This window comes from Pezoporus wallicus, unplaced genomic scaffold (genome assembly GCF_028554395.1).
Source record: "Pezoporus wallicus isolate ANWC-B61680 ecotype Strahan unplaced genomic scaffold, APGP_CSIRO_Pwel_v1 scaffold_6362, whole genome shotgun sequence".
NCBI lineage: Eukaryota > Metazoa > Chordata > Aves > Psittaciformes > Psittacidae > Pezoporus > Pezoporus wallicus.
This window is the reverse complement of record NW_026637663.1, coordinates 2,976,551-2,999,233: the sequence shown is the minus strand read 5'-3', so window position 1 is coordinate 2,999,233 and position 22,683 is coordinate 2,976,551. Positions and strand designations below refer to the sequence as shown.

Below are 22,683 nucleotides of genomic sequence, written 5' to 3'. Positions count from 1 at the left end.
AAGAAGCTCTACTCCTTTCCATGGATCTTTTTCTGCAAGAGGATGTACCTCTTGCACAAAGTTGATAAATCAAAGTTTTCCTTGCTGAACTTTACTTGGTCCCTTACTTGGACCACTGCTGTACTGTGTCAGGGAGTGATCTGATGTTCTGCAATGTCTGGATATGGAGGACCCTGGTTCAGTTCTTCCTTATAGAAGCCTCCATGAAAGCTTCATCCCACGGAGCCAGGCTGTTGGAGGAGCATTTACATGCCATCTGGCTGGAGTGTTTTCCTCTGCTCCTGTATGTTTTTTTTCACAAGCTACTCAGTCTTACCATGGCAGTGAGAAAAACATTGGAAAGAATGATGCTAACATCATCCTAGGTCGTAAGTGATTTCCATACTTCAACTGAACTTGCTGACATTGCTTCTTCTACTACTGTCAGCCTACATGGCAATTCCAGTTGGAGAAATACCTGAACTGGTAAAAATCACAGTTTCAAGTAACAGGCCTTATCGTGGTTTAAACTCAGTCAGCCACACAGCCTCTCTCTCATTCCCTCCCTTCCTCCCCTCGCCTCCTGGAGGGATGGGGAGGAGAATCGAAAGAATGTAACTCCCACGGGTTGAGATAAGAACAGTCCAGTAACTAAGGTATAACAGAAACCACTGCTGCTACCACCAGTGATAATAATGATAAGGGAAATAACAAGGGAAGAGAATGCAACCGCTCACCACTTGCCGAGTGATACCCAGCCCAACCCGAGCAGCGATCTAGCCCTTCCCAGTAACTGACCCCAGTTTTACATCCTGGGCATGACATGCTGTGGTATGGAATACCTCTTTGGCTAGTTTAGGTCAGGCGTCCTGTCTCTGCTTCCTCCTGGCTTCCCCTCCTCCCTGGCAGAGCGTGAGGCTCAGAAAGTCCTTGGTCAGAGTAAACACTGACCAGCAACTAAAAACATCGGTGTTATCAGTGCTGTTCCAGGCTGAAAGTCAAAAACACAGCACTGCACCAGCTACTAAGGAGAAAAATGACTGCTACTGCTGAACCCAGGACAGGCCTGTAATGAGAGAGGCTGGAGTACCTTTATACTCTTCCTGTCCCTTCTTCTTGGTCCTGTTGTGATGCAAGCTGTTGCAAAGAATTAAAGGAGCAGTGCTGATATCACAGGAGGTTATTGTTTAAACCTTCAAATAAGGCCAGTAAATTGAAATGCTAATAGTGTTTGTTTGCACTGGCTTTTCACTTTCCAGCTGTTTAGGCAAGACTTTTAGAGAAGATCCAGATGGCCTGCACAGAACCTCAGAGACCTCAGGCACAGTGCCAGCTGGCAACCTAACAACTCTGCAGTCTGCCTTTGGTGGGTCTGATAATAGCAAATGGAGCTGATGCTACTCCTGTGCTTCTCTTAATTTCAAGTGGCTGGAGTCCTGTAAAAAGACCATATAACCGTCTTAAAAAACTGCCAGTCTTCCTAATGCGAAGAGGAAATGGCAGTTTGCATGAGTTAAAGCACAGTATTTCAATCAGTTGTAAATCAGTAGTGTGTATGGCCCAGAGGCTGGGAAGAGGATAACTTTGTCTCCATCACCTTGCAAGCTGGTAAATGCTGCATCAGTGTTTGAGTCATATGAGTCCTGTGTATCTCTAATTTAGAGAAAACTGGGGTAATGAAGTTAGTAGAGATAATTCAGAAAGAAATTCTCTCGCTAAGTTCAGGGAAATCACTGACTTGCAATAAAGTGCCTTCTTTGTTCTGGGATTTCTGTACAGTTCTGATCAGTTTATCATGGGAGAAAATTCTGGTACCTGATATACTTAGTGTAATATTGTATTACCTGCTTAAATATTGAAGGTTTTCCTCTTTTTTACTGTGGAGCAACTGGGCTGCTGGACCCCATGCCATGCAGGATCACCTGAAAGAACCAGCAAGTGATTGTTACCGTCTGCTTCAGGGGACAGATGTACCCATCTGCCAGCCTGACCACTTTTCTAGAGAGCTTTGTTATCTGCTGGGGGCTCAAATTGAAGATGCCATGGAAAGACTATCAAGGCTTGTCCACACATCCGACTATTACCCCCCACTGATATTTCAAGTGGGCACCAAAGATACCAAGGATAACTTAGGAACTATCAAATGGGGTTTCAGAGCTCTGGGGATGGTGGTCAAGGGTCTGTGCTCCTAGGTAGTTTTCTGTTTGATCCTACCTATTTGGGTGAACTGTAAAGGGAGGAGTAGATGGATTCACCAATTAAAAACTGGCTGTGTTGCTGGTGTTGACAACAGGATCTTGGTTTCTATAATCATGGGACCCTTTCTGAAGATTGACAACTGGCTGGGAGAGATGGGATCACCTCACTCAATGGGGCACCCATATCTTTGCCAACAGACTGGCCACATTGGCAGGGAGAACTTTAAACTAGGAAAGGTGGAGGAAGGGGAGGTTTATAGGGACCTTGATCACAGCAGAACAACTTTTTTGCTCCATGCAGCCAAGGAAGAGCCTGCAGGACATGATTCAGGAAACCAGGGAGAAGGTTTGGAGAAACAAAAGTCTTTCCCTTGGCTGAAGAGGATTTGGTTAGAAATTTGGACAAACTTGGCAACTGGAAGTCCATGGGCCCTGATGGGATGCACCCACAAGTGCTGAGGAAGTTAGCAGACATTGTTGCTAGGCCACTCTCAATCATCTTTGAAAGGTCATGGCAGTCAGGAAAGGTGACTGAGGACTGAAAGAAAGCAAATGTTATCACAGTCTTCAGAAAGGGCAAGAAGGAGGACACTGGGAACTACAGGCCAGTCAGCCTCATCTCAGTCTCTGGAAAGGTGAGCTCATTCTGGAGGCCATCTCTAAGCATGTGGAAGTCCAAAAGTGATCAGGCATAGTCAGCATGGATTCACAAGCTGAATTGCCTTCTACAATGGGACAACTGGCAGGATAGATGCGGGGAGAGCAGTGGATATTGTCTTCTTGGAATTTAGCAAGGCTTTTGACACTCTCTCCCATGGCATCCTCATAGACAAGCTCAGGAAGAGTGGGCTGGGTGAGTGGAGAATGAGGTGGGTTGAGAACGTGGCTGAATAGCAGGTCTCAGAGCATTGTGAACAGTAACACTGTAACTAGCAGTGTCTCCCAAGGGTCAGTACTGGGGCCAGTATTGTTTAACTCATTCCTCAATGACCTGGATGAAGAGGAAAGAGTGCCTCCTCCTGACAATACGAAGCTGGGAGGAGTGACTGATAGCCCAGAGTGCTGTGCTGTCATTCTGAAGAATCTAGACAGGCTGGAGAGGTGGTCAGAAAGGAACCCTTTGAAATTCAGCAAAGGTACCTGCACCTTTTCCTGCACCTGGGGAGGAATAGCCCCATGTACCAGTACAGGCTGGGGGTTGACCTGCTGAAAAGCAGGGGTCCTGATGGACAGCAGCTTGTCCTTGAGACAGCAATATGCCCTTGTGGGCAAGAAGGCCAATGATATCCTGGGATGCATCTGAGAGAGCATAGCTAGCAGGTTGAGGAAGGTTATCCCCCACCTCTACTCTGCCCTGGTGAGGCTGCATCTGGAGTACTAAGTTCTCTTCTGGGCTCCCTGGCACAAGAGGGAGAAAGAACTACTGGAGAGGGTCTAGTGGCATGCTGTCAAGATGATTAGGGGTCTGGAAGCATCTCTTATGAGGAAAGGTTGAGAGAGCTGGGCCTGTTCAGCCTAGAGAACAGAAGGCTCAGGAGGAATCTGATCAGTACATACAAGTGTCTGAAGGGAAGAGTGTCAAGAGGGTAGTGCCAGGCGATAGGACAAGAGGCAGCAGACAAACTGAAACACAGGAAGTTCCACCTGAACATGAGGAAGAACTTTACTGTGAGGGTGACTGAGCACTGGAATAAGTTGCCCAGAGATGTTGTGGAGTCTCCTTCCCTGGAGTTACTCAAAAGCTGTCTGGACACAGTCCTGAGTAGCATGCTCTAGGTGGCCCTGCTTGAGCAGCGAGGTTGGAATAGATGACCTCTGTTGGTCTTTTCCAACCCCAACCATTCTGTGATAATTGGCAAAGCACTGAACAGGAAAATGTTACAGGTTACCAGAGAAGCACAGCCTGCCTTTTGTAACTGGCAGAGGCTATCTTTTTGGAAACTGAATAGAAGAGTGTAAGCTTGGAGTGTGTTGATCATGCAAGGTTGCCAAGTACCATGTAAACTAAACCTCTGTTTCCTAGGAAAACTATTCAACACAAATAATTCTAAGAGTACAACACTGCTGTATCAGATGCAAAAGCAAGAAGCTAATTACCTCTGCGTGCACTATTTCTGCAGTGTTATATTAAGCCACTGGGACGATGAAGCAGGAAGCCAGTAATCTTTTTTTGTGGGGACCTTTTTTAGTTTGAGCAGTGAGAGGTTAGGCAGATTAGTGATATCTTGGCATTTTCACTTGCTGGAGCACACGACCTGCAGGCTGTCTGAGCAGGTCATCATGTTGTGCTTGTGGGTTTGTTTTCTAACTTCCTCACTGCACTTAAGCTTTGAGGAGATATTAATGCAAGCACAATCAGACTAGATGTGAATTGAGAGGCACTGGTGTCCTGACTTGTGGTATAATACTGTTGTGTACTTCGTGTGCCTGTTTTTCTAAGAGAATGTACTATTTCTGATGTGTATTTCATTCTTTGGTAAGAAAAGTGGGGATTTTTGTATATTAATTAATTTGGATAACTTCGGCAGAGGGGTTACACACTGTACCTGGTACAAAAAACACAGCTTTATGTATACTTGATAGGTATATTTGATCTGTGGTACTTTATTATTAATTCATGAGAGCCATTTGTTTGGTTTGTAGTTTCTGACCTTATTGTCCCTTTAAAGAACACTTTGTGAAAGTGACTGTTAGGGATAAAGAAGCTAAAATAAGCACTGGGACATAGTTCTTGTCTCTCAAGACCTCATGTGATGAAATGCTATAAGATTACATGCAGAGACAGGGAATTCATGGAATGCCAGTGAAAAATGAATAATGGTTTTGTTCTGAACAATGTTCTCGAAATGATAGAGGTTCTGTGACTATTCAGTATGAAACTCCCATGATGTAATACAGGTACTTGGTCAACTTTTTGTTTCCAGTGCTGGAATTCAGATAGAATCTTGTGCATAAGAAGACTTAAGTAGAAGTTATCTGCCTTATGTCTAAAAATAAGTTGTACTGTATTATTTCTGGTAATATGTGGGTATTTCTTATGAGTGCAGAAGTTATCTGAAATCAAAAGCCAAACACAGATACTACTGGGAAAGTACAGAAAATTTAGATGCCTTTACCCCTAGTTTTCTTATTCTGCTGTTCTACAGAGATGGTAATTCCTTCTTTTTTGTGTGTGTTTACACCTCTGTGAAATATAATACTGGTAACTAGAAGCTTTATTTCAAAGCAGTGCAGATTTTCCTAGGATTTAAATTAGGTTTTGCTCAGTTTCCTAATTAAATTCACTTTTGCAATTTGTGCTAGAGATGGCTTTCTTTGGCATCTGGTGGTCTCTTTTCTCATCAGTCTTATTTCTCTGAAATAAATTCACATCTTTTCTCGTTAGTAACTGAAAATGCAGATTAGACATGTTGATGGCATGGATTTAGAGCAACAAAAATAGTGGATTTTCTGGCTTGATGTGTCATTTTTTCCTTGAAATGCTTTTGTTCCAGAGTCCAAATTTTTGTTTGATTTGAAGCTAAAGAAGGTAAACTTGCTACATGTAGAAATTAAGACCATTGTGAGAATATGTGCTACCAGGAGAGAAATTATGTGAAAATAGTTTACCTCCCTAAATACATGGATTAAACATGAAAGATTCAGTTAAGGGTCAAATAACTTCCCTAGTCCTTAGATGGTTTAATTAGTACATAGAAGCAATAAATATGGCAAAAAAAAACACAGTCACATGAGTGTGTGGGCTGTTGTTCTGAGTCGAAGTATGAGTCCTAAGTATGGACAATGTTGATCACCCTACAATTAAGGAAACACTAATGATTCATTGCATCAAAGGAATCAGTTGAGATTGAATGAGTACTGCAAGTTAATTATGACATGTATTAACTTAGTTCACGTTTGCATTTGTATGTACTTGAATTTTCAGATCCTTAGACCTTGGCAAGTGATTTTCAGCAGAGAAAATCTGGGAAATCTGGGAAAGGTTTCTGGCTGATGCTACCCTGCATAAACAGCCTTTGCATATTGCTGCAAGGTACTGGCTTCCTCCTTGTACAGTGAATGCTCGAAGCAGCCTGTGTAGCATACCTCTGCAGTGTATTTCTTGAGCAGTGATGGAAGGGCCTTATTGGCCTGTAAGTCTGTCTGTTCGGAAATCTTACTTTTTTTTTTTTATCCAGTGTCAGGAAATAGGACTAAAACAGAATTCCTGTCTCTGAAGTAAAGTCATGCTGTTGCTATCAGCATTATGATATACTCTTCTTAAGATTAATCTTTTTCAATTTGTAAAGCTGATAGGTATTATTAATCTCCCAGAGCAATGAGAAGATGCTTCAGAATATCAGATACCTGTATTTTCAGTCACTTTAGACACAGTTGTTATTGGCCTAGTGGTATTTTGCATAAATTGTGCTTTTTATACACTGCTAACCTTCTGCATCCTTAAGCCACCTTTGTGGGGAGCAACCCAATCCTCTTTCAGCATTTGTTTAATGGCTTGAGGAAGCCAAGCTTTTCTATTTTCCAGCCACTTTTTCTTCCTGAGCATGGATGTCTGGTACTGATCTGCTGGTCCAGAGATTAACTCGGTGGTGCAATGCGCTGTTCGCTTTTAGGAACAAACATCCTAATGCTGTTTTTTTTCTTTCTTAGAGCTGAATATTATGAGCAGAACAGAAACTTTCAGTGGCAAGCTGATGTTCTCAGATATCTTTCTCCTCTGTCATTTTGAAATTATGAGACCTTTTATTAGTTCTGCAAGGCATCGCACAATGAGCTGTCCTATCAAAATTAATTCCATTTCTGTTACCTTACCTCTCAAGGTCATCTAATTCTTAAAGTGTGTTCTGACTTCGTATCATCCACAAAATTTATTCGTTTGCATTGAATGTCTTAGTCCTTAGAAACACTTCAAGGAGATCTTTGTTTATCCAGATTGACCAGAAAGACAACAAAACCAGATAGTCGCACTTCTCAGTTTGGTCCTTCTTTACAGCTAATCTTCAGTTTCCCTTTGGTTTAATAGCAATTTCTTTTATTGCATTAAATGAATGGCTTAATATAGCCTGGGATGTTAGATTTGAAGTCTGTCTTTTGTCAATGAAATCAGAGTTATGAGATAGTGACAAATAGACCTTCCTCTAAAAAATCAGAGTTTGTTTTCCTGAATTCCAACTCTTGCAGACGTCTCTTCTGAATAACTCTGTGATTTTGTTTTGTTTTTGTTCCTGTGTAGTCTTGTGGGGTCTGATTACTATATCTGTAGTTAGACTGATCATTTATCTACTTACCAGTCTAATTATTAGTACTTTCTGCTCTTTTCTATTTTTAAAAACACAGTGCCATGTTCAGTCAGAAACTATTTTTTTGACAAAACATCAGTTCTTCTCTGATTCAGTATTCTGGGAGGTCATCTGGGTCTCCCTGAGTTGAAATTTGTTTGAGAGTTTTGCAGTACCTCTGTTTTTGCACTGCTCCCTTGCCAGCAGTCTCCCTTGTTGCTTCCTCACTGGTGATATGGGGGCAAAAATGTTTGCTTTGTTGTTGGGGCACTCTTACTTAACTAAAAACATTTAGTTAAGTGGGAATGGCTGGGAATGACTGAATGACTAAATCATTAAATGTAGTCATTAGTCTGCACACCATTCAAAGAAAGAATTTAATCATAAAGAATGAATTCTTTATGGTTGTACTTGGTCTGTATGGTGCTGTGTTTTGGATCTGTAACTAAACCAGTGCTGGGAACACAGCGGTGTTTTGGCTATAGGTGAACAGTGCTTGCACAGCATCAAGGCTTTGTCTTTTTGCCATTCTTGTCTGCTCTCCCCCAGCAAGAAGTTGTTTGCAAGAAATCGGGAGGGGATGCAACCTGACCAAGGCCATCATATAATGGCATGCACCGCAGTAAAAACTGAGGGGAGGGCATTTTTTTTTTTGAAGGCAGGTATTTCTTGGAAACAAGGCTGGGCATCAGTTTGCCTGTGGGAGGTGATTGCTTTTGTGTTACTTGCTTTGGGTTTTTTTCCTCTTTTTTTCGAATTCCTCTTTTCTTTGTTTGTTAAACTTTTGTTATATGGGCCCATGAGTTTTCTTGCATCTGCTTTTTATATTCTCTCCTCTGTCCCACTTGAGATGTGGGGAGTGAGGAAGTGGCTGTGTGGTGCTTAGCTGCTGATCGGGGTTAACCCACAACAGTCCTTTGTCACACCTAGTTTGGGGCAACACAGCTGAGGAAGTGTTTGAGAAAGGGAAGAGAATACTCTAGATGGTTTTGAAAGCTGATTTCAAAATAAAGCAGGGTCAAAGGACCTTCATGAGAGATCCATGCTTTGGGGAGACCTCTGGGGGTATAGAGGATCTGAGGCCTGCAGCACCCTGAATGAAATAGATATTAGCAACATATGTAAGGCAGAGTTGAGCTACTTCAAAAATAGCTGGTACAGAAGCATAGCTCCTCCTAGCTCCTTGGCTTTAGGTGCTGACTGGGGTTAACCCATAATGTATATTTTTCTCAAATAATGTGAGACAAAATAAAAAAAAAAACTAACCCTTCTATAATTAAGTGCAGCATGGGGCTCATCCATCTGACTTCTGGGTCTGTCCCAGTGAAATGGATTATTTATCCATTCCTCTCCTCTCCCATTCACTTAAATCCAAACTAACCTGACTTATTCCTGCTGTCTTTTCACAAAAAGAAATATCATGGCCTCAGTTATTGAGGAACAAGAAGCAAAAAATCTACTTTGTTTAAAACTTAGGTTGCAGTCCTGACTTGCACATCTACTTTATTTCTCCTAGCCTTTTCTGTACTAGCAGGTAGGTTCTGGTTTGGCTTGTACCATGAAAAAGTTTATAAATATGTCAGATGTTTCTGTCTGATTAACAGTATTTGTAATTTTTTCATATTACCCAGTGATATTTTTTATGTGTGTTTTGCATCCTCAATTATTTGTTTTTCTTTCCTCTGTCTGTACATGCTCTAAGTACTGTAAATAGCTGATGTTTCTTCTGAAAGCTTCTCAACCTCTATTTAGAGCAAGTTGCTCCTAGCTCTTCTGATATCAGGAAAGAGCTTGAAAAGAAACTGTAGAGATTCAAATGCCTGGTTGCAAGGATTGTGCATTCGGTAAAGTTTGGGAACAGATTTGTGACCACTGCATAATTATTGGATTTGATTTTTTGAGTCTGTCAATTTAAGTTGGCACTTGCTTATGCTTAATATAGGTCACCTTGTTCTCATTTAAGCTTCTGTTTTGGGATTTAGACAGTAATACGCCACCCTAGCCATCAAAATGAGAACTGGAGTAACCTCAAATGTACTGCTCAAACAAGCTGTCGTTGCTGCAACAGCTTCAGTGGGACACAAAATTTAGTCCTTGCACACTCTCCTGAGTAAGTCATGACGCAGAGCCAATACCTGATGAAGGCATGTCAGGAGAGGAATGTGTGATGGATCAGTTAGTATTTTGTTTTGTCCCAGGATGGGACTCTGTGCCAGAGTATGAAAGCTGTTTGGCTACCTCTTCAGAAAGCAGTTGATATGGAAGCCCAAGCTAAACTAATTGATAAGGGCTATCAAACACTGTATTACTGATCATCGCAGAACCCTTCACAACTCTTGTTTCTTACCTAATCTTTTCATGTTTCCTCTCCCACAGTCACCTCTTACACCAGTTCATCTCTTACACCATTCAGTACTTGTACAGATGAATATACTAGACTTCCTGGTTCGAGAACATCATACACTGAATAATTTAATAAAAAGCATAATGTAATATTCATGGAAACCTGACCTCAGCTCCTGCTTGCTGAGATAAAATGCTTCCTTCTAGTAAGGACACAACAAAACTTTCCCTGATACTCCTTGTATAAATTTCTTATTCAGGAAGGCTACTTCATAGTACAAACCTTGTATAGCAGCTGGGACAGAACCACTGTGAGCATGCTTTTCCAGAATGTCTACTGCATCCTAACAGGCCACCTCAGCAGAACATATTATTGAAGTACATGCCAGAAACCTATGTTAAACTTCAAGAAGATGATTCATAGTATATAAATCCATCATATTGCAATTAAAATTTGCTTTAGAAATATTTGCATATAGCAGTTGAGATAGTTGATGATTCTGGTTGCTTAAGATAGACAGAAGAGTAGGTTAGTGCTGTTAAATCAGTACTGACATCTGGAGTCCAACCTGCTTTCCTGGGGGTGGTGGGGATTACTTGTGTAAAGTGCTATTTGTTAGGCATCATTAAATCATATCATAGAATCATGAAGTACTATGGCAGATAATGCCTGCCCATATGAATAACAGGAGGCCATAGTGTATCTAGGCTTTACTGTTTTGAATGATGTTGTCTGAGTGGCTGAAGACAGAATTAAGAAAAATGAGTAATATAAATGATTTGCAGTTAAAAGTATTGGTTCTAAACTGGTTGACTTACCTGGAAAGCTGAAAAGGATTTGCATGCAGAAAGCCTTATTCAAGCTTAAAAGAGAAACTTCAATCTTCAGGTTAAATTCAGATTGAGAACAGTTGTTCAAGAGTTAACATATCTATTCACCCATTAGCCTGTGAAAGGAGGAAGGGTTACTACCTATGGACTTGGGAAAAGTAGGAATACAAGACAGAAAAAGACAGGGAACAGTTTGTGGAGCACTGATGTTAGTTGGACGTACACAGGCATCATGGAGGTGACAGAAACCATAACTTCATAACCATTCTTTCCAGCTATCTTTTGACTGGTTTTAGTATATTATAGACTAGGCTTTCTTTGAGAGGAAGTGGAAGCCACTCGTATGAATCCATCAACATGGAAAACATGCATGTGTGCCCAAGACAGATGTATGTGCTTTCTTCTTCTCAACCTTCCCTTGTAAGAGCATCAGTAACTTCCGAAAAAAAATTTTTAATTGCTTACAAGCTGGAGCTGGTAGCTTTTGGACTTTGTTTCGGGTTGTTATCTCTTTCCTGCTGATAACCAGTTCTCATGAGGATCTGAATGCTGAGGTCTTTATAATAAATCTAATGGTCATAGTGCACCTTTCTTAACAGTGAAAGGGTTTAGTAGGTAGGCACAGTATTTCTTAAAGATATGCAGGCTTAAAAATAATAAAAGCTACAAGTAGGTCAGGGATGCAGGGAGAAATCTTTTGTTTTTCTGGTGGTGGGGGGAGAGGAGTGAGTGAGTGGCTGCACGGTACTTGGCTGCTGGCTGAGGTTAAACCATGGTAATAAGAAGCTGCTTCAAAGAAAGTATTGAAACAAGACTGATGTTCTTTTCGCACAGTGACTTACAGTAGACTCACTGAAACCATTTTCTTTGCTAAGCAGTTCCTCTGTAGCGGCGCTTCTGTGTGCAGTAGGAAAAATCCGGTGATGTTTTGGGCAACAAGAAACCACATCTGGAAGTGTTTGCTTGGTTTCATGCCCATACAAAGCAAATATTGGTCTCATAGGAACTTGCCAAGTGGCATGTTTTCTTTCACTGTTTATAGGTACTAACTCCTTTTATCTGTGCATGCTATACTGATTTCAGTCATTTGTGGCAAAAGCATCACATTGTCTTTGTTGGAATATAAGATTATTGAAGAAAAGTAAATTAAAAGAATTTCTTGAAAGCAGATGTTGAAAGAAATGTGTCTCGGAGCTTGAACATATGGAAGGGATGGGCTGTGTTTGTCTTTTTCCGTGCAAGTGCATCCAGAAACTTAGTGTGATGGGTGGGGAATTGGGTTATCATTTCTCTCTTTTGGTGATTTGTGTCCTTAAAAGCCTAGTCATGTAATTCATTGAAATGTTGCTCAAGGCAGTTGCTTACAGAATCTTCTGTGGAGACTGGGGCAAAACCTACAAAAGCAGACCTGCAGCCAGTAAAGAAAGGTTTCGTTTGGTTCTGATTTTAAGTTTGTGTGCATGTTTTTTCCCCACATCAGCCTCACACGTTTTGCTGCAAAACAGCTTTAAAGGAAGAGAAAAGAAATCCAAAGACAGCAGTGATTGTATCACCAGATAGGGTAAATGTGTGTGGGGTTGGTAGTGGGTGGTGGCACTGAGGCAAGAGGGGGCTGGATTTTGAGTTTCTCTTCAGTTTAAACCAGTCTTCTTAAGCATGTTCCTACAGGTTGAAGATGAGGAACTTTGTCTCAAGGTGGACCAGATTACTCCATTACACCTCATTGGTGTTTGCATTTATATCTACATGTGCTGCTCATGCAGAATAAAGAATGGAAGGGAACCTGCTTGAAGCTGGAGAGCTGGTGGCTTGTCTGGGTCTGTGAATGACCTCCACCTCATCTTGGGGAAAGGGGAAGGCATTGCTTTATGTTCTAGCTCCAGGCTGTTTCCCAGGAACCAGTTTTTTGTTCCCCTCACAGAAAATACATACATGCTTTTTTAATAATACGAAGTTATTTTAAATTTTTTCTTGTAGACGTGTAATAATGTTCCAGCTCTGAGCTCCAATTGTTTCATGTATCTAATCAGCTCAAGCTTAGAACAACTCTTGCCTTTCAATTTTTCTCATAATTACTTGCAGCTCCTGCAGAGAAGAAGGGAGTAGAGACCAGAAATAAATTCCTGTTCAGGTTAGATTGCACAGTGAAGCACTAGAATAGCCTTTGTAAGGAGGCAGTGGGATTTTCAATGCTTAGAAAAGTTTTGAAAACCTCCTTCACGGTTAATATAGTAGGTAGCATTCAGGGGTTTAACCCTATCTGCGGTGCACAGAGGGCTTTTGAGTAGTCCAGAGAAGATAATAAATAGACTTGCTTTTCTTAGTTACAGAATTAGTTTTCTACAGAATGAATTAAAGTCTTTGTTACCTGTAGACTTTAACTCATTCTATGGAAAATGTTTAGGAGGTGCACCTAGTAGGTGTGGTCTGAAAATTTGGAAAGATAGTAAGTTATTACTGTAAGTTATTCTTCCACAGACAGGCATGGACCAGTCTGCAATGTCTGTCAGTCTGTCTTTAGCCTTATTTTTACTTGTGTTTGGGTTTTTTTTTGTTCCCATTTTTTTAAGGCTTTCCCCAGTGTTCTATGCGGCCATCATGTAGCCATTCATCATAGAGTCATTTACCCTGTCAAGTCTTTGGGATGGTGGTCACAGCTTGCCCACTTGTCTTGCTTTTTAAACTGAAGAGTTTACTATACTTGTATCATATATTCTCAGTAGAATTTTCACTTTCTTGATGTTGCCTTGAAAAATAGGTTAAAGAAAATGAAGAATGTCATAGAGGAAAACAGTTCTGTTGCTCTTCAGAACAGCTTACATACTTACTTGAGATCTTAAAATTATTGTACTTACAGAGACAATACATAACAATGCTTTTAGTTGCACTTTAAAATAGGCATTTTATGGTTAATCTTGTAAACAAATGTTTCCATAGCTTAACAAGAATAGCTAGCTAAAGGAATTACTAACAGCTTCTAAGTGTCAACTGTTTTAATGACTCATTCTTTTAAAACTTTGAGGTGGGAAATAACAAGTCTCAGTGAACTCTCTGTTTCTTCCCTGTAATGTTTTTCATATAACTAGTTCAGGTCTGCCTTGGAGATGTTTTCTCATTCCTTATTTGTTCTGTTGAAGCATTGAGGCAGTTCAGGTTCATGCAGTGAAGGACTAGGAAGCAGTCTACTCTCGCAGGAGGTAGGAGCTATTTTGTATTCCAGGGTGCAGGGTTTTTAGTTCCAGAAAGTTAGAAAACCTCAAAAATTCTTAAGCAGGCAGACTGTCTGTATTAGACATTTGAAGGAATATTTTCTCCCTACCATCAGCCTCTCCAGAAGCTAGTTGTAATGTACTGCAGGACTCTGTTCAAAACAGTGATAAGAAATTTCAAGTTCTTTTGAGTTTTCTCCTTCCTTTTAAATGTGTGTAAGTGTCGCTGGAGGAGTTGCTTTGAAAGGTAGGAACCTTATGACCCTTACGACCCTTATGGGTGAATGTGAATTTACCAGCTTGGTCATGATGTTCAAACTGCAAAACCCCATGAAAGGGAGTGGAGAGAAGGCTTAGAAATCTTGGACCAGCCCTGACTGGGAGCAGGAGAATCCTTTTTCTCCCTCTATAAATTGATTTTTAGTTATACATTCTGATTGGTGTATGAAGAGGAGGAAACTTGCACTGATTGTTTACACTGTGAAGGAGGGAAGGAGGGTGTGTATGAGTGACCTTGTGCTGCTGAGCCACCACAGCAAGCTGCTGGGTGATAAATTTCTGAGGCACGTGGTGGAAGTAAGCTGGGGACGTGATGCAAGAGTAGTGCAAACTGATACTGCTGATCACTGCTTGAGGACCACAAAGAGGATGGAGGCAGGGAAGAAGGGGAAAGAAAGAGTAGGGGATATGAGGGGAAGAAACAGGCTAAGAACTTAAAGGATGAAAGTTTGTATTTATTGTATTTAATACAGAGGTGTTCGCTGCCTGCTTTATGTTTCTGCAGCAACTGCCTGAGCATATCGCTGACCAATGGGCATGAAAGGTCAGGAATAGAATCACAGAACCATAGAATGGTTGGATTGGAAAGGACCTTAAAATCATCTAGTTCCAACCCCCCAGCCATGGGCAGGGACCTATTTCTGCAGTATTTATTCAAACAAAAATCCTGCTTATATGAAACCTGAAGTATCAGAAATATTTTTGTCTATGCTTTTTTTGGAATGTATTTGAGACTGAAAGAGCTCGGTGAATGTGTCATGCCTGTCTAGTGAGATTCGTGATGTAGTGTTAGCTTTGTTGAAATTTATTAGCAAAAGGCAAAAATAAAACCAGCACACTTGAAGAGGGATGGCTTTGAAGTGTTTTGTTTTTTTTTTTTTTCTGGCATAAATTTGGCTTTTTCTTCAAAAGGGCTGGCCTGATAGTCATCATCTCTACTTGTTTGTATTAGGCAATAGGTCTCAGGGCAGTAGAGGTTAAAAAAGAGAAAATTCCAGCTGGCAGTCATTTCTTCTCTTAGTTAGGTTCCCATTTAAGCAAAAGACAAGATAATCCTTTCACTAACTTCCTTTCTTTTCTGTGATTGTGTTCTGCCTTGGGATATGACTGTAGATTCTGTAGTTTGCAAATGACAGTGTTTGGGTTAGGGTTTTTTCCCCCCCCCCAATCATTATTCAATTTTTCTGTGTTTTGGGAGTGGAGAGCTTGTATTTCCAATGCAAATCTTAATACGTGCTTGGAAAGATGTAAAATTGTGAATGTGTGTCATAAGGAGCAGATCTTAGCAGGGAAAGTCTAGAAGCACAACCGTGTATGTACGTTGCTGGGGAAGGACTATTCATTAGGGACTGTAGTGACAGGACAAGGGGTAACGGGTTAAAACTTAAACAGGGGAAGTTTAGATTGGATATAAGGAGGAAATTCTTTACTGTAAGGGTGGTGAGGCACTGGAATGGGTTGCCCAAGGAAGTTGTGAATGCTTCATCCCTGGCAGTGTTCAAGGCCAGGTTGGACAGAACCTTGGTTGACATGGTTTAGTGTGAGGTGTCCCTGCCCATGACAGGGGGGTTGGCACTAGATGATCTTAAGGTCCTTTCCAACCCTAACTATTCTATGATTCTATGATTTCTGTGGAGATATCCACAGCTCTCTTGCTGAGATATGGCCATCTTTTGGCTTTTGTTGGGAAGTCAGTTTCCAACCAGTGAAGTTGTCGTTCGAATAACATATGGCAGTTTAGGTCTCCCTCTGCATCTCAGACTATTGTTTTGATGCCTAATAGCATGTATTGAATATTATGTACTCCAGCCATGGTAGTACTTACCTGCACTGGTTAGAAATAAGCAGATGGATGGACAAGTCAGTCATTTATCTGACTATAAACATGGTTTTATCATATTAACGTAATGTTATTTGAATAGATTGTTATTAGCCTGGCTGTAAGACTGTAAGATAAAATTTATTCGTATCACTAATGCCTATTCTCCAGTGTACAGCACAATGTCATACAAAATCTTCAGCCAATTAATTTCACTGATGATGCCTTGAAAGTGTAGGTGACTTGTTCCTAGCTGTTTTCTGTTTTCGGTCACTAGTTGAGGCCAGTAGGGGACCAAGACTGAAAGGTTCAAAGACTGGTCTGGTTTTGATCTTCCCTGAGGAGAATGAGGTTTTGTGGTGCTTTTGGAGCATCTCAGATATCCTTCCAGCAGAGACATTCAGATGGCACAGATAGGCTCTGAGAAGGAGGTATGTTTCACTTAGCAAAGAACAGCTTCTCACATTAGACCTTTGCTTTGGTGCGGAAGTTTCCTGGTAGCTTTGACATGAGGCAAACATGTCTCTTAACTCCTTTTCCATCTTGACAGATTTAGTCCCATGGACCCCCAGCTCAGGACATAGGTTGCTTGAGGAGAGCCACTGCTTTTAGATTTTCTTTTTCTATCTCCATGGAGATAGAGCTCTCCAAGCTTATTGGCTTTACTGACTCACCTCAAACTCCATACCCCAGACTGGAAGGACTTCGATAAATAAAGGTTTGATTGACAAGTCTTGTCATCAGGCTTATAGTTAAAAGCAAAACCAATACAAAGTTATAGGACTGGTGCCACAGCCAGGGTTTCAGCTACTTAGGCCATGGGACTTGCTTTGAGAAACCTGGTCTACTGGGGTACATCTGTCAGGGAAGAGGAATTGCCTCTTTGGTCATAGGCTTGCCAAGCCATTGAAGAGGGCTTTAAACTTAAGCGACCGGGGGGCAGAAACCTCAATCCATCCCACTCCTACCAGTTTGGTGCCAGAGCCAGCAAGAGATGCCCAGAGCCTGGAGAGGGATCACAGCTCAGCAGGAGAGCACCTGAAGAGCAGCACAAAGGAATTCCTGCCCCTCTGGCCAGTCAGTTGGGTTCACTGGGGGCCCAACTGAAATGCCCCTGTGCAAACGCATGTAGCATGGGGAATAAACAAGAGGAGGCAGAGACATGCATACACCTGCAGGGTTATGATCTTATTGGAATCATGGAGAAATGATGGGATGGCTCTTATGACTGGAGTGTTGGAATGGAGGGATACAGGCTTTTGAGGAAGGACAGATGGGTAAGATGAAGAGGGGGTGTCACCCTCTATGTCAGTGACCATCTGGTCATATGTCATGACCAGATGGAGCTCTGCCTGGGGATGGATGACAAGCTGACCAAGAGCTTATGGGTCAGGATTAAAGGGAGGGGAGGGACAAGTGATATTATAGTGAGGGTCTGCTACATGCTGCCTGACCAGGAGAACCGAGTGGATGAGGCTCTATACAGATAGGAGCAGCCTCACGTTAACAAGCTCTGGTCCTCATGCGTGACTTCAGCCACACTGTTGAAGGGCATAAGCAATCCAGCAGGTTCTTAGAATATATTGATGATAACTTCTTCCTCCAAGTGATAGAGGAGCTAGTGAGGAAAGGTGCTATGCTGGACCTTGTACTCACCAACAAGGAGTGGCTGGTGGAAAATGTGAAGCTGGAGGGCAGTCTTAGTTTCAGTGACTACGAAATGGTAGAATTCAAGACATTTAGGGTGGTGAGGAGTGTGCGCATTAAGCTCCCTGCCCTGGACCTCAGAAGAGCACACTTTGTCCTCCTGAGGGATCTGCTTGGTGGAATACTATGGGATAAAGCCCTGGAGGGAAGAGAGTCCCAAGAAAACTGGTTAGTAGTCAAGGATCACCTCCTCCAAGCTCGGGACTGATGCATCCTGGCAAGGAGTAAGTTGGGTAGGAATGCTAGAAGGCCTGTGTGGATGATCAAGGAGCTCCTGAACAAACTCCAGCATAAAAAGGATACCTACAGAAGGTAGAAGCAAGGACAAGCAGCATGGGAGGAATGCAGAGAAATTGTCTGAGCAGATAGGGATATGTTAGGAAAAATAAAACCCTGATAGAATTATGTCCGGGGACATCAAGGGCAACAAGTAAAGCTTCTGTAGATACATTGGTGATAAAAGGAAGATTACAGAAAAGGTGGGCTGTCTCCAAAAGGAAAGAGGAGGCCTGGTTACCTGGAACATGGAGAAGATTATGGTACTCAATGACTTTTTTGCCTCTGTCATCACCAGCAAGTGCTCCAGCCACACTGCCCTAGTCACAGAAGGCAAAGGCAGGGACTGGGAGAATGAAGAACTGGCCACTATAGGAGAGGATCAGGTTCAAGATCATCTAAGGAACCTGAAGGTGCACAAGTCAATGGGACCTGATGAAATGCATCTGTGGGTCCTGAGGGAACTGCAGATAAAGTGGCTAACCCACTGTCCATAATATTTGAGCAGTCATGGCAGTCAGGTGAAGTTTCCACTGACTGGAAAAGGGGAAACATAATCCCCATTTTTAAAAAAGGGAAAATTGAAGACCCAGGGAACCACAGACCAGTCAGTCTCATCTCTGTGCCTGTCAAGATCATGGAGCAGGTTCTCCTGGAAACTATGCCAAGGCACATGGAAAATAAGGAGGCGACTGGTGACAGCAAACATGGCTTCACTAAGGGCAAGTCCTGCCGAACAAATTTGGTGGCCTTCTGTGATGGGGCTACAGCATTGGTAGATAAGGGAATAGCAAATGATGTCGTCTGCCTGGGCTTGTACAAAGCATTTGACACTCTTCTACATGGCATCCTTGTCTCTAAACAAGGAAGATCCCTTCCAACCCATTCCGTTCTGTGATTCTGTGAAAGCCTACTTCTTGCCTGTGCTTGATAGTGGGACCAGCAAATAGGAAGGTGACAGTTATATGATAGTCACTAGGAAACTGCTGAGAAAACACACTCCAGCTTCTAAGTACACCTGTGTTTTAAACAGCTCTCACTGTCCTCCCAGTCCTTTTATCATTTCTTACAGTTAGGTTTTTGTAAATCTGCATGCAAATCCAGAGTGGCTTTGAGATATTTAACAGTCATTTCCCTGTTTTCTCTCCTTCCCTGTTCCCTCCCTCCCATCCGCCAGTTTACTTCATCCGCACATCAACTAAAGGATATGCTGATAGTTATGCTATTAATAACTATCCTTGGTTCTACACACTTTGCCAGCCACTCACCTTACCTTTGGTCTGGGCATGGAAGTTCTTCGTCCAGTCTGAGCTATTGGCTTTGCTCTAGAGGATTGATGCACCCCTGCCAAATGTAGAGTGCATCAGTTGTAGGAGGTCGTATGACAGTTGCTTCTGACAAGTTAACAGGATGATGCATAAGGTGTACATGTAACAGAGCGGGTTGCAGATGTCGTGTCCGAACTGCTCTGTGGTCTAAAACTGTACAGTTTTTAGAGGAGCATGGTGACTTGTATATGGCAGGAATAGTTGCGTTTCTTCCTTCTAAAAGCTTTTTCTGTTCTTCATCTAATTTTGTTGTACTAGTGGATGATAATTTTACATGTCTTTTGATAATTTGAATTTTGAATGCAAATTACTGATTTTTGAAGCATTGAATTTGCAGGTTTCAAATAAATGGAACTCCTTTTCCTCAGTATCACTGTGGAAATTTTCTGCTCCTTCTTTCCCTGCAATATCCTTATTTTCCTTCTCTCCTCTGTCCCTGCCTTGCTGTACCAAGATGTGTGACTGTCTGATTTATGTTCAGCATTTCAGCTTCGTTACAGCCCTTTCTTGCTATGTGCTGGTTGAAATGACTGATGCTTTTTAACATGTTACTAACTTGTGGCTTTGCATATACGATGTACATTCATATATGTCTTGTTCTTTATTCCAGAGATGGTGATGTTACTGGAATGGTGGTCAGGCACCAATTGCACTCTCTACACTGACCCACAAAGTTACTCCAAGTACGGGAAGGAGAATGCCATCGTAATCCTTAATCACAACTTTGAAATCGACTTTCTCTGTGGTTGGAACTTTTGTGAAAGATTTGGGGTCTTGGGGGTGAGTTTTCTTTAGCATTTAAAATAAACTTCCTCTTCTTAAATGCAGGAAAAACACCCCACAACAAATTCTTGCTCAAATTTCCCTCTCTAGAATTAGAGAGGTGAACGTAAAGCAGTGCAGTGCAAGTACAGAATACAGAGACAGGATTGCTGGAGCGTTCATGGAAGTGTTAAAAGCACTACAGTTATAGCTGATGGAGCTATTACTTTAACCTGAGGAGGTCATTACAGTTGTTTATTTCTGTGTGCTTGCTAGATAACTATTACGGTTCATTGTGCTGCAGAAGGATGAGCTGTTCTGAGATTCTTTCCCAGTAAATCGTAGACTTTGCTTTCTCCAGTGTAGTCTTACAAACCCACAGCTAGAGTTTGAATGATGTAGTCTCTGTCTCTCAGAATGAAAGAGCTGTCATCTCAAGTGAAAGCATTAACCAGGTTATAGCTAGTACGAGATGGGGGAGGAGTGACTTAGTCATGGTTAAATACACTATTAAGTTAGGCTAGGAGTACATGTGCATTTGTTTTCAGGGTGGTTTTTTCTCCCCTGTCAGCTCATGGGGATGATTCAAGCATCGCTCCTAAGACAGCTTGACTTAATTATTTGGTGGTGATGACATTCCCTGCCTACAAGGAATTTAGATAAGAGTTTCTTCTCCTAAGAAAGCAGACTAATACCTCATTTTGGCATATCTGCAGCGTTCTCTTCCAACTTTGCTGCTGGCTGCTGTCAAGTCTTGACCTTGGACTGTGTGAACCTAAGACATCTTGTGGCCTTTCCTTTGGACTCTGCATTTCCTGGACATTTAGGCACCACTCCAGTCATTTTCAAATTACAACAATGACAGTCTACTTAAATAAGAAAGGATTCTTAAAACTGGAGAAAAATGAACCTAAACATTACAGGCCCTGCATATTGCCAAAATGGCTGTTGGCTCCTGATCACTGAGGAACAATTCTACCATAATGTCTAGGACTTGAGAACAGAGCTGGAGGATAGCATAAGGCAGCTGGAGATGTAGGGAAACCTGTCCTAGCAGGCAGATGTACATGCCAAAAACATTCTCTCTTCTGTGTGCTTGTTATAGAGGTGTTTCTGAGTATAGCCTATCTAATTTTGTAAGCCGAATGGCTACAGTTCTTTAAATAAAACTGTGTTTTAGAGGATCAAGTGGTGCTTCAGAAAGCACCGTTGTAGAAAATTAAAGGATTATTTCTGTACAAACTAATAGGGACCTACAAGGTCAAAAATCTCCTGTTTTACATTGGTGCTGTGTGATTGGATTGAATCTCATTAGCTTTTATCATTTTTTTTTTTAATAGTTTCCCAGGGTAATCAGGATCATGTTTTATTTTTTTATATTGCTCCCTATGCATAAGAAAACCACCGTGTAGAAGCATAAATGTTGAACAATTACTGTGCTGCACTAACTGAAAATAATTTTCAGGTTTTTTTAGACGCTTACAGTCATTTCTCAGTTGTTTGGGGTTTTTTTTTTGCTATGTGCTTTTTAATTTTTTTTCCTATTTTTATTTTTTTAAACTATTTCAGTCTTGAGTAATGTACTTTTGTAGTTGAGTAATGTGGTTTTACTTCCCAGAAACTGCTCCAGGAAGAAATAGTTCCCATGTGCTGTCATTTGCATAGATGTCTTTACCCACCAAAGCAGTGCATTTCCCTGTTGGGGCAACCAGTTGAGATTAATCTTAATCCATTTTAAATTGAAAATTATGCACAATTGGTTTCCTGATTGGAGTGTAGCTTGGCCTGCCTTTGTGCTGCCTTACGTGAGTTTGCACTGTGCGAAGCTTCAGGGTTTGGTATGGCAGCACAACTAGGAATGTAGGACCCATTATCCTGAGGGATGATGGCTGGGAAAAGGAGTTAAAAAGACAAGCGTCCAGAGAGATTCCTAAGTGGCATCCCAGCCTCCAGCATTTTGTAGCTTAGGGAATTTATGCTCGGGTGGTGTTTTATATTTAATGCTCTTTGATTTTATACTCCATGAAATTTCTATGCAAGCTTTAGGTATCTACCAATACCTTACTAAGCTGATCTTGCGTCCACTGCTACTGAAAAGAAAATCTTGCATATGCCATCCTGTCTCCTGCATCTGTTCTGGTGCCTGTCTGCTCTGTTTTGGCCTGTTTCAGAGACCCCCTTCTCTCTCTCCTGCCTTAACTAATACAGTAAAGAAAGGAGAGATGACTGGGGTAGGAGAAAAGGGTGAAGGTGAAGACGATTTAGGGCTGAAGGAACTGGGACTGATTGTGCTTGGCTGCAGCAGGCAGACAGAATGGCTTTGTTGTGACATCCAGCTGTACCCTGCAGCCACTGCAGACACCACCAGTGCTTTTAACAGTGTCACAAGCATGTGTCCAAACTCAGTATTTTGCAGCTTGAACTTTTATTAAATGAAGATACTAAATGCTGTTGTTTTTCACTTGGTAAGCCCAGTTTCACCCAGCAGACAGCTAAACACCTTACAGCCACTTCCTAAGTCCCCTGCACTGTCCTCAGTGGGATAGGGTAGAGAATTTCGGGGGGTGAGTGGGGGGAATAGACAATGCTAACATTGATGCTACTTTTAAATATTTTTCTTTAATATGATACCTCTGGAGTACCCACTGAAAATGCTCACAGGCAATGGGCTGA

General features: G+C 41.7%; 1 protein-coding gene across 1 annotated transcript in view; it reads left to right on the top strand.

Moving 5' to 3' along the window:
- The window catches only part of AGPAT4 (1-acylglycerol-3-phosphate O-acyltransferase 4), an 84,347-nt gene that overhangs the window by 28,802 nt on the left and 32,862 nt on the right, over positions 1-22,683 (top strand). The window contains exon 4 of the mRNA XM_057406907.1: positions 19,859-20,028. Within this exon, the coding sequence (XP_057262890.1) occupies positions 19,859-20,028 (170 nt within the window). The remainder of the gene's footprint in view (positions 1-19,858; positions 20,029-22,683) is intronic.